This window comes from Eschrichtius robustus, chromosome 1, assembly GCF_028021215.1.
Source record: "Eschrichtius robustus isolate mEscRob2 chromosome 1, mEscRob2.pri, whole genome shotgun sequence".
Lineage (NCBI taxonomy): Eukaryota > Metazoa > Chordata > Mammalia > Artiodactyla > Eschrichtiidae > Eschrichtius > Eschrichtius robustus.
The window spans coordinates 113,127,571-113,140,478 of NC_090824.1; the positions used below are offsets into that span (position 1 = coordinate 113,127,571).

The following is a 12,908-nucleotide window of genomic DNA, read 5'->3' on the forward strand; positions in this document are numbered from 1 at the left end:
CATTCGAATCATCTCAGGATTGCTTTAAAAAAATCCTGATACTTAGTCCCTCCTCCAGATATTCTGATCTATTTGGTATGAGGAGTTACCCGGGCATCAGAACTTTTAAAGCTCCCCCAAGTGATTCCAATGTGCAGCCAAGCTTGAGAACCACTGCCTGTTGGCCAGTTTGGTAATGACAACAACAGTCACTAAATCTCTAGTCGAAAAGGTGAATTTTTACCCAGTTCCACTCATTAGAGGTTCCAGATTCATTCTGGTTCAAGATCAGGCTCTGACCCTTACTCAGCTGTCTGCTTGGGCACATCACTTAGCCTCTCTGAGCCTGAGTTCCCTCATGAGTAAAATGGGAACAATAATGCTTATTCCATAGAGCTCTGTGAAGATTAAGTGACACATGGATATAGTATGTTTAGCACATTGGTAGGTGTTTTATTTATTTATTTATTTATTTATTTATTTATTTATTTATTTATTTATTTATTTTTGGCTGCGTTGGGTCTTCGTTGCTGTGCACGGGCTTTCTCTAGTAGCAGTGAGCAGCAGCTACTCTTTGTTGCGGTGCACAGGCTTCTCATTGTGGTGGCTTCTTGTTGTGGAGCATGGGCTCTGGGTGCTTGGGCTTCAGTAGTTGTGGCACGTGGGCTCAGTAGCTGTGGCTCGCGGGCTTAGCTGCTCTGCGGCATGTGGGATCTTCCTGGACCAGGGCTCTAACCCGTGTCCCCTGCATTGGCAGGAGGATTCTGCCAATGCAGAATCCACCTGCCAATGTGCCACCAGGGAAGCCCTCGTAGGTGTTTTAAGTTGTTTCTGATGTAATTATCATTTAAATTCAGAATCCATTGAATTTCAAGTCTTGTAAATAAACAATTCATTTTTTGAGGAAGGAGGGAAGGAAGGAAAGAAGGAAGACTTATACCATTTATTCTTTTTAAAAATTGTAGTTTCCCTAGTTTGGATTCCATGCTCACCAAACAATCTTCTGATTATGATTAGCTTCTATATAAGAAGCCTTCATCCATTTACTCACTCAACAAATATTTACTTAGTGCCTATTGTGTATTAGGCTTTATTCTAGGCATGGGAGTACATCAGCAAACAAGAAATATTTCTAAGGGAGGAAGACAAATAATAAGCTTAATAAATAAACTATGTGATACGGTAGAAAGTGATACATACTATGGATAAAAATAAAGCAGAAATGGGAATGAGGGTGATGGGGGCGGGGGGATTCTATTTTAAGTTAGAGAAACAGCCCTAATCATGTATGTTATGATCCACAAGATAGTAGTCTTTTAATGGATTACAGCCTAGCTTTCTTTAAGCTGCAATAAACTCAGTCTTTATTGTGGGATGATAATGTTAATATGGTGAATAAAATTATTTTTCATGCATTTCATACTTCTAAAAATTCAACACCATTTTTATAGGTAATTGGTCACTGAGCAGAAAGCAACCTGACAAGATGACGCTGAGTCCCCTACTTCCAATTATCTTAGGTTGGGTTCCCTCCAAAGCAGACTTAGAGGAGGATTTGAGGTGGAGTTTTTAGTTGGCAGGTGACCCCAGGAAGCTCTACTGGGGGATAGGTCCATGAGACAGGGAAGGGAAAGAAGCCACTGTGGTGTGTTAATGAGCAGACTTCAGCTGTGGGTGTGGGGCTCAGTCCCGTGAGGACCTCTGGGGACCATGTGGACCGAGCCCGAGGAGTGAGGAAGCTGGGGTGTGTATCTGCCAATCCTGTCCATCACTGGCTGAGGGCTCCTCTATTAGCATATCTAAAATACGGGAAGCATGAGGGTGGGGAATCAACAGTGTCTGCTACACTATGGCCAAAACCTCATATTTATATTTTATGCTCCTAATTCAGAATTTTTAATATAGTGCCTAAACAGAGTCTAAGCTGGGATATTCCTTTTCCCAAATAAGCTCTCCACAGGGTGTGGAGAAAAGGGAAACCTCCTACGTTGTTGGTGGGAGTGTAAATTGGTGCAGCCACTATGGAGAACAGTATGGACGTTCCTTAAAAAACTAAAAATAGAACTACCATATGATCCAGCAATCCCACTCCTGGGCATATATCTGGAAAAAACCATAATTCGAAAAGATACATGCACCCCAATGTTCATTGCAGCACTATTTTCAATAGCCAAGACATGGAAACAACCTAAATGTCCATCGACAGATAAATGGATAAAGAAGATATGGTACATCACTCAACCATAAAAAGGAACAAAATTGACTTATTTGTAATGAGGTGGATGGAACTAGAGTCTGTCATACAGAGTGAAGTAAGTCAGAAAAAGAAAAACAAGTACCGTATGCTAACGCATATAATATGGAATCTAAAAAACGGTATTGATGAACCTAGTGGCAGGGCAGGAATAAAGACGCAGATGTAGAGAATGGACTTGAAGACACGGGGAGGGGGAAGGGTAAGCTGGGACAAAGTGAGAGAGTAGCATTGACATATATACACTACCAAATGTAAAATAGATAGCTAGTGGGAAGCAGCTGCATAGCACAGGGAGATCAGCTTGATGCTTAGTGACGACTTAGAGGGGTGGGATAGGGAGGGTAGGAGGGAGGCTCAAGAGCGAGAGGATTTGGGGATATATGTATACATATAGCTGATTCACTTTGTTGTACAGCAGAAACTAACAACATTGTAAAGCAATTATACTCCAATAAAGATGTTTAGAAAAAATGTGGTATGTAAATGGAATACTACTCAGCCATTAAAAAAAATGAAATAATGCCATTTGCAGCAACATGGATGGACCTAGAGATTATCATACTAAGTGAAGTAAGTCAGAAGGAGAAAGAGAAATATCATATATCACTTATATGTGAAATCTAAAATATGACACAAATGAACTTATCTATGAAACAGAAACAGACTTATAGACATAGAAAACAGACTTGTGGTTGCCGGTGGCAGGGGAGGGGATGGATTGGGAGTTTGGGATTAGCAGAGGCAAACTATTATATATAGGATGGATAAACAACAAGGTCCTACTGTACAGCTCAGGGAACTATATTCAATATCCTGTGATAAACCATAATAGAAAAGAATATGAAAAAGAATGTATATATATATGTGCATATATATAACTGAATCATTTTGCTGTACAGCACAAATTAACACAACATTGTAAATCAACTATACTTCAATAAAATAAATTTTAAAACTTAAAAAAAATTAAAAATAAGGGGACTTCCCTGGTGGCACAGTGGTTAAGAATCCTCCTGCCAATGCAGGGGACAGGGGTTCGAGCCCTGGTCCAGGAGGATTCCACATGCCGTGGAGCAGCTAAGCCTGTGCTCCACAGCTACTGAGCCTGCAGTCTACAGCCCGTGAGCCACAACTACTGAGATCACGTACCACAACTACTGAAATCCGTGCACCTAGAGCCCGTGCTCCGCAGCAAGAGAAGCCACAGCAATGAGAAGCCCATGCACCGCAACAAAGTGTAGCCCCTGCTCGCTGCAACTAGAGAAAGCCCACGCGCAGCAGTGAAGACCCAATGCAGCCAAAAATAAAAATAAATAAATAAATTTATTTAAAAAAATAAGCTCTCCATATTAGGATATAATATCATAGGTAAGATTGTGGGAAGAATGCTTAAAGTTATTCAAAGAGCAAGACTTTCTTTTTTTTTTTAACATCTTTATTGGAGTATAATTGCTTTACAATGGTGTGTTAGTTTCTGCTTTATAACAAAGTAATCAGTTATACATATACATATATCACCATATCTCCTCCCTCTTGCGTCTCCCTCCCACCCTCCCTATCCCACCCTTCTAGATGGTCACAAAGCACCGAGCTGATCTCCCTGTGCTATGTGGCTGCTTTCCACTTGCTATCTATTTTACATTTGGCAGTGTATATATGTCAGTGCTACTCTCTCACTTTGTCCCAGCTTACCCTTCCCCCTCCCCGTGTCCTCAAGTCCATTCTGTACGTCTGCGTCTGCCATCTGCGTCTTTAGAGCAAGACTATTTTCACACATCCTCAAAAGTTTCAGAAGCCCTAATTACCTCACGTGCTAATGACAAATCATTATTATCTATTCATTAAAGCAAGCCCTATGAGAACCACTAATTTGATTTAAATTCTTTAAAAATAACGAAGTTGCATTCTTTAGAAATAGTCTAAGATTTCTTTCCTTCTTCAAAATGCTTTTTTCTAACCGAATTAATTTGAAATAATGCTGTGTTTTTTGGTTTTGCTTTTTGTTTGTTTTGTTGTTGTTACCAAATCTGATGACCTTCTTAGCAAATGGGCAACAGACTATGAAAATCTCTACATTCATTGTGCTGCAATGTTATAACATCAGTCAGGAGGACATTGGTCTTTCACATGCTCTAACATTCTTAAAAGCAAAGAATTAAAATCATTTACACAGGCAATTGAACTGAATAGGGGCTGAAAATTGTGGCTCTCTCCTTTTGTCCACTTACCCCTTTTTGCAAAGGAGTTTCTTTGTGCTTCACTGGGGACCAGGTAACATGGAACCCCAGTGGTGACGTAAGAGTGAGCTCACAAGATCAGGAAGAAAGATGCTCAGGAAGTCACTTAAGTAAATGTTGTGGTGGAAATTGGAACATCAGCAAATCTTAAGGCAATGTTACTGTTCATGGACTGTAGTCAGATGTACCCAGATTCAAGCCTGGCTCTACTACTTACTAGCCTTGTGATCTTACTTCACAAGGCTAGTAAGTAGTAGCCTTACTTCCTCTCTCTAAGCCTCAGTTTCTTCACCTCTAAAATGGGGATTAAATAGGACTGCGTCAAAATGTTGTTGTGAAGAATGAAAGAGAGAATGTATTTTGGAGCACAAAACACAGCCCCTGGCACATAGTAAGCACACAGTACAGGTAGCTCAACCAAGAGGTCTGGGCAGTAGACTAGGGGTAACAGGGTTCAAAGGGGGTTCAGAACAGGTGGTCACCACACTGAGCTCTGACAGCCATTGCTTCTGCAAAGGCCCTGGACTTTAAAGGCCTCTTTTCTTAGGCCATCCGGTACTCTCCAGATCACCTGATCTCTTGGTGCAGACACTCTGAGCATTAGGGACCCACCTGATTAAGGGGATGGTTGATTTCTTTGAGACAGAACAAAGGTACATCAGTGCTCATGTCTGAGTACAAGTTTTATCTTTCAGATAGTGCAGGTAACAGAAACTTGGCCAGACTAGAGTCCAAATTTCACCTCTGTTATTTCCTGTATGGCCTCAGCCAAATCACTTAGCTTCTCTGAGCCTTAGTTTCCTCATCTCTAAGTTAATGATCATACCCACTTGCAGACAACAAGGCATCTAAAGGGTGTCACAGGGCGGGTGCTTCAGTGATGCCTGGTATTCTCCTGCCACACTTAAAGCCCATCAGAGAATGTTTACATCCAGGGGAATTTTACTAGAAGGAGTTCTAAGTTTCACTATCCAGCCTTGAAATGAGGTTCAGGTCTCTTCTTCATCTGAGTTTTTACATACTCCCTAACAGATTGGGCAGAAGACCTGTATAGCAGCTTACACAAAGCCACAAACTTGGACTTACTTATCATTTATTTGGTGATGGAGTCTTAAGTATCTGCCACTCAGATTCAGTTCTTGACCTGATAATACTCTTCAGTTTGAAAGAACCATCCCTAACTGGAAATGACCCAATCTGAGACTGGTAGGGACCCACCCATCCAGTGAACTGAATCAAAACTCTTCTCTGCCAGGACATCAAACTATTTATTTGTGTTGGGGGATAATGGCCTCTTGACATTGCCAGCCTGGATCTGCCTCCTGGACTCTTATCCCACCCACACACAGAAATATTCACACCACCTCCTAAGGGACGGTCCCCACCAAGTGCTTGATAAGTCCAATATTTGTTCATGGTCTCAAACATAAGTGTGGTCTTTAAAAAGGGATGCAGTGATATTTTTATGAGTGTTTAATATGGGTTCTCTTGCCTTTTCCAGGGAAAACAGAAGCCTATTTGGAAGCCATTAGAAAAAATATTGAATGGTTGAAGAAACACAACAAAAAAGAAAATAAAGAAGGTAAGGAATTAGTGTCATTATAAATTGCAAACTTCACCAATTTGTCAGGAGCTCTTATTTTTTATTTTTTTATTTTATTTTATTTTATTTTGGCCGAGCGGCTTGTGGGATCTTAGTTCCCCAATCAGGGATTGAACCCGGGCCCACGGCAGTGAAAGCATGGAGTCCTAACCACTAGACCGCCAGGGAATTCCCAGGAGCTCTTATTAAAGATTCCCACAATCAAAGTAGGCTAAAGTCCCCTCTCAGAGCCCAAAAGACTCTAGGTGCTTCTCAGATGCGGAAGGGAATAGACCTCCATTTCTCTTATTTTTCAAATCAGCCTTTCAAGCAAAGGCATTTTCTTTTCTTTTCCATTTTATTATAAAAAATGTCAAACAGGAGCAGAGAACAGTATAATGAATTACCATGCATCCATTACCCACCTTCAATAATTATCAACATTTTGCCAATCTTGTTTTGTGTACCCACCCGCCCCCCTTCTCTTGGAGTATCTTAAACAATGATGTTTCCTGAGCACGTATTAGGTGCACCCTGCAGTCACAAAGGTAGCCGCTCACTTAGTTAAAACAAAACACAACCAGACTCTGTTCTGAGTGCCAGAGATGTGAAGGACCATAAGATGCAGCCCCTCACCCCCTGCCAGGTTGCTCACACCATCAATAAACCTCCGGCGGGCCCTGCTCAGGGCTAACACAGATAACATGGTGGTGCAAAGGAGGTGAGAGGAGGGGGCACATCTTACATCGGGAGAAAGAGCTGCAGGAAAGCCTTTGCTGGAAAGGCAAGGAAGAATTTACGAGTGAGGAGAGATAGAGGCAGAGGGAACACTGGTGCAAAGACATGAAGGGACAAAAGAGAGTGATGCATTACGGGAACTGGAGCCAGTTTTCCAGGAGCACTGAGGTCTGCAGACAGGGCTGGGGAGGTGGGCAGCGGCCAAGTCAGGAGGAGGCTTGTGCACCCTGCAAAGGAGGTTAATTTTAGCCCAAGGGCTTAAAATTAGGGCTTAATTAGGTTAAGGAGTGAGAAATCTCTCTGGCAGCAGTATGGTTACAGATTGAAAAAATAAAACCCCAGAAGCCAGGCAAGAGATGGGAAGTAAGGATCTGGAGCAGATATAATGCGGCTTAAACCAAGGCAAAGCAGAGGAAATAAAGAAGAAGGGAGAGGCTCAAGAGCTCTGTGGAGAGAGGATTCTAGTATGATTCCCAGGTGTCTGGCCAGAGCAGTTGCAAAGTGATGCTTTTAAAATGAGATTAGCAGTGCTTTTCGAACTTGAAAATGCATTCAAATCACCTGTGGAGCTTCCAAATATCCTAATGCCCACAAGACCACTAAATCAAACTTGAGGGGCAGGACCCAGGCATCAGTATTTTTTAAACTTTCAGGATTCCACTGTGCAACCAAGTTTGAAAACCAATGAGATAGAACCAGTGGGAGCAAGAGGTATGTATTTTCAGCACCCCTTTAGCCTGTGATCGTACAAGTTGAGTGAGATGGAAACAATTATCAGGTCTTCACACATACTTTATTTGGTTCAAAATGATATGAATTTCTGGGCTATCAGTTCCATTAAAATTCACATGAACCATATTTCATCAAATCTGTCATTGATTGAAAAATGCACCATTGTTTCATGTACCACTACAGAAGAAAACTTAGAACATGCCATCAATTATGGCAAAGACTTTAAAAATTTTTTAAAGTTTATCTTAGTGTAATACAGTGTGTACCAAAATGCATTCTGAAACCAATGTAAATTGTAGGGACCAACCATTTAGAGTATTTATGTTATTTCTTTCACTGACTAACACATGAATCTGACTCCTGGTCATAATCAGCAACATCCTGCAATTCAGTCTTCCAGTTCCAGAAGCGCCCAACCTAGTAAATCATGGAACTCTAGTGCATGCTTATTGAAGGCTCTGTGAGCAAGCTTCCCAATGACAGTGGTGGGTATGAGGCTCCCTTCTGCCTCCAGGAAGTGAGGGTGACATGCAGTTCACCCTTCTGAAGGCAGAAACAGAGAGCTCTTCTTCCCCTGCCTTCATATGTGCTCTGCCTGACTTGGGCCATCTGTCAAAGCCTGTGGGGACCCAGTCCTAGAGCCATACAGCTTCTGCAGCTGTGGGAGCAGGAAGTCTTACTATTAGTTCTGACCTTCCTTAACCTCTGCAGATGCCCTTTGCTTGACAGGGGCCTGGGTGACCTGAATCTCCTTCCCAAATCCAGGAAAGGGAAGTCCATGTGATGTGACAGTGAGGAAGATGATGAAATCTTATGGAGCCTTAAAAAGAAAGTCTGTACTTTTAGAAAAGTGAATTATAGCCCTTATCTCTTTTGAGCCTTACAGCCTTAAAGCCTCTTTTAAGTAGCAAGTTAGCTACTCCTGGTGTACTCTAACAGCCAGCTAGGGCAGAGCTGGGATGGACTCCAATGGCCTTTCCTCTGCACCATGCCAGTTTTCCCATGGCACACAGTGACAGCCATGTCATCAAGAGACCATTTTTCCATTTCAAAAGAAAGCAAAATATTTTCCTGTTTGTCCATTCAAATCACCTGGACCACTTCACAGCTGTTTTGGGGAGTCTGCCTTTTGTCCCACTAAAGATACTGACCCAGAACCGATTCTGAAGAACGAGTGATGATTAAAAGGTGCCCCTTTGTGCCCTATGAGTCGGTGAGGAATCAGCTCGGGAGGTGCACACAGAATGTACACTCAGCTTGATTCTCTAACTCGCGCCTGAGAGAAAGGGAAAGTCAACAACCAAAACAAAACTGAGCCTCCAAACACTTATTGAATGTTCTGCACGTGTTAGATGCTTCATATTCACTACTTCAAGGCCGTAGAGTGGTCAAAGCAGTGACTACAGACAGACCTGAATTCAGAACCTGACTCTATTATGACCAGAGCAACTGACTTACCTCCTCTGTCCTGTTTCTTCATCTCTGAAACGGGGACGCTAATGCTTTCCTCATGGGGTTTTGTGAGGAGCAAATAAGATGATGGTTGTAAAGTGTCCAGTGCTGGGAGTTCTCTCTTCCATTCTCATGGCCGAGCCCAAACTGAAAGGAGCAAATGCCCTCCTGGGTGGAGAGGAAACAACCTCTCTCTGAGCCTCAGCTCAGCGTGGTATGATAAACACCTGGTCCTTGTACAGAGGTCCTTCAAGTCTGGTTTTCCTTTCATGCAGGGGCTTAAAGATGCCCAAGTGACCCAGGTTCAGCTTCTATTCAGGGTAGCTAAAGGTGGCCATGGAATGCTCTGAGCTTTTGTATCCCCCTCTCTCCTTTCTCCTCCATAGGATGTATTGTATGTAGCCATTAAAAATGGTGTTTCTGAGGAATATCAATGCTCACTGTGTAAACTGAGTGACAGGAATTAGGTATAAGGTTGAATGTACCCTGTGATCATAACTGTGTTGAGAAAGATACATCCAAAAGCTAAAAGGAAACAGAACAAAATATCCACTCTGGTTATCAATGATTCATAGAATTCAGGTGATTTAAATTTTATTTTCATGTTTCTGTATTTCCCATATTTTAAAACAATAAGCATATAACACTTAAAGAATCAAGGGAAGATGTGGGTTTTTTTTCAAGCCTTCAGAAAGATGCCACCAGCAGCCTCCTTACTTGGTTGAGGATCTCTTTGTTTTTTGTGGACGGTTCAATGGTTTACCTAAATTTTTTGTTTAAGTAGGACAGAGGAACCACAAAGAGGTTATGGTTTCGTTTTTCACTCCATGCATGTAATTCAAACAACATGAAAATCAAGGTAATTCTTAATATGTAAAAAAAAAGTGGGTTGTCACAGCAACATGGGCTTAACCAGTGTAACAAGTTCAAGTCAGAACACCTGGTTCTGATCATAACTTTTACTAGCTGTGTGACCTTGAATAAGGCACTTAAGCTTTAGGGTCTTGTTACCCCAAGTGTGTTTCCTGAACCAGCAGCATCAACATCTCCTGGGACCTTGTTTAAAATGCAGAATCCGGGGCACCACCTCAGGCCTACTGAATACAAATTTGCAACTTTCCAAAAGCCCCAGGTGATTGGTATAAATATTAAAGTTTTCCAAGGCCTGGTTTATGAGCCTGTTCCCTCTCTGGTCAAATGAGGGCTGTTCTCCCCACCTGAACACCTCGAAAAGTTGTGATGAACAGCAGATGGGATAACATAATGCGTGTAAACATGATTTGAAGCTGCAAACTACAGCACAAATGCCAAGAACTAAAATGCCTTCCAACGTGAAAGACAGGGCATGGTAATGACGTTCTACAAAATGCTTCTTCGTTAATGGTAATCACTGTAATGGGCTGTGCTTTCCTTATCTTTGCTCATGATACTTTAATGATATTTTCCAGATTATGACCTTTCAAAGATGAGGGACTTCATCAACCAACAAGCTGATGCTTATGTGGAGAAAGGCATCCTTGATAAAGAAGAAGCCGATGCCATTAAGCGTATTTACAGCACCCTGTAAAAATGGCAAATGACCCAAGAGTCTTTTAACTGTTTCAGAAAACATAGTGTAGCTTAAAACACTTCTAATTCTGTGATTAAAGTTATTTTGACCCAAGGATTATTAGAAAGTGCTGAATTTACAGTAGTTAATCTGTTAGAAGTGGTTAAAACATAGCTTTCTTGCCATAAAAACTATCCAAAAAGTAAAGTTGTACGTAAGCTGAGATTTTGTATATAGAATCCTTATTTCCTTATAGACTTACATTTTATAAGCAGATATATGTTGCTTTGGAAAAGCCTGTAATGGACTGAACTTAAAACTGAACCCTCATCCCACTGTGTCACACGTACAAGCACCCCCTGAAGAATTAGGGGGTTCTGTTTTCAAGGCATGCTGCGTACCAAAGCACCTCATAGGATATCTCTGTTATGTCATTTCCATACCTCTTCACTTTGGGGAGTTGAAATAAATTCACATTTCCTCATAGCCTCTATAGCTTAAAGTATAGCTATCTGCTTTTCGCCTGCTCCTGCTGGCTCTTTATCAGGCCCAATGGCACAGAAAGGAACCTGAAAAATGGGCATAGGATTTGCTGGATTTATTAACAATTCCCCCCCACTCTCAACATTTTCTATTAGTGAGTTTTCAGACATTGAGTTTTTCTCTTAAGAGGGATACCTACCTATGTACTCTCCAAGATAAATGAGGTCATAAATGCTACATAAAGCAAGATAAAAATTGATGCCAGGTCTGAGTTATCTAAACGGAATTTGATCCAAGCCAAGATTTCTCAACAGAGAGCAAGAGGGCCAGGAAGTAGGGTAGATATAGAGATAAAAATCATTCCCTCCCCTGTGAACCACAGCTGGTAGATGAGTTTCCCTAGAGGACAGGGTTAATGAATGTCAGATCCCTGCAACCCCTCTTCCTCGGCCACCACCACCAACACAGTCCTGGAAACAACACACAGTGACCCAAGGTCCTCCGGAAGTGTTAATGCTTCGAATTAACAAACCAAAGAATGCTTTGAAAATGTTATTATTCAGTATAAATTAATTACATAAATATTTTTCTATACATTTCAGTTGAAAATCATAAAAGTAACTTAATGCTTTGTATATCAGCTGTCACTACTTCAGATGGCTTCTGACACCTGTCTTGAACGTCCCTACCTCATATTCAGTTTTTGGAGAGGACCGGGAAACATACCGGGAAGCTACAAGAGGCTGTTTTCACAGGGAGGAGACCACTGCTGCTCTTCCCCACCCTCTCTAGAATTGCAAAAACAAAAACCACAGCCTGACACACACAGAAACAAAACTCAGTATGTTCTAGAGAAGCCAATACCCACTGGTGAATAGTGAGAGGGAACTAAAAACGTCTTTGCCGGAACTATACTTGCCAAAGCACAATGAGTCAGACTGTTTGAATGAGTCATCTTTGATAACATGGCTGACTCGACTTCACCATGGCCTGTAGTCCAAACACGCTGCTTCTACCTTAGAGAGAATTAACTGATTGTGACTCAAGCATTTTATCCATTCACTTTTCTATAGTTTATCTAAATATCTATGCAGTACTTTTTAAAATAAGACATTTACTAAGGGAGTTCATTGTAGCTTTCAGAGCACATTGACATTCATTAGCTCCTATTGATAAGGACAGAAGGGAGATCTTCAGTCCTGTTTCATACATGAGGTTCACAAAAAGAGCACTGGACATGCTCAAACTCTGATGGCCAAGAAGTGGTAAAGCCAGGATTAGAACCCATGTTCTTGTCTTAGTTCCCTCCTCCACAGCACTTCCGTGTGCAAGGCAGCGACTAAAGAACTCTAGTCCAGGACGTTTCAACTGTGGTCTCAGTGAATTCAGTTTTTAGTAACTTGAAGATGAGGGCAGAGATGTTCTGGCTAGGAATTGCTAAGAGAGACCTTAGGCAAAAATAAAATACTCAGAAAAATGTTTTTGAGATTGTGGTCTTCATTTCAAATTTGAACTTATGTCTTTTGGATAGTGTTTTTGGATTTGTGTCTTTTGGATTACTCTCAAATTTCAGATTATTTTATGTTAAATAGCATAAAAACTATTAACATTCAAAAAAAATCCCTGGACTTTTTTTTAGAGGCCTTGACCTTTTCTTACATACATAACTGTTTCCCTTCCTTTATTTTTTTCTTTTAGCTTTCTGCTTTTCCAACTACCTCCCCATAGTTCAGGTAGTGGTGGATACAAGAAAATAGCAAAGCATGACAAGGAGACCACCCTATAGCAAAGATGATAATAACGTGAGGAAAAAAAACCATGAGAAATAAAAACAGGTTATCATGAGAAAAAATAATGAGGAAAAAAACCCAAAATACAAGGGACTGTGGACGTTATGAA

The 12,908-nt window shown here is 41.3% G+C and overlaps 1 protein-coding gene across 1 annotated transcript in view; it reads left to right on the forward strand.

The window, feature by feature from the left end:
- The window catches only part of SCG3 (secretogranin III), a 37,476-nt gene extending 26,727 nt beyond the window's left edge, over window positions 1-10,749 (forward strand). Inside the window, exons 11-12 of the mRNA XM_068536125.1 lie at window positions 5,975-6,055; window positions 10,426-10,749. Coding sequence (XP_068392226.1) covers window positions 5,975-6,055; window positions 10,426-10,544 — 200 coding nt within the window. The 3' untranslated portion in view covers window positions 10,545-10,749. The remainder of the gene's footprint in view (window positions 1-5,974; window positions 6,056-10,425) is intronic.
- Window positions 10,750-12,908: the final 2,159 nt, after the last annotated feature.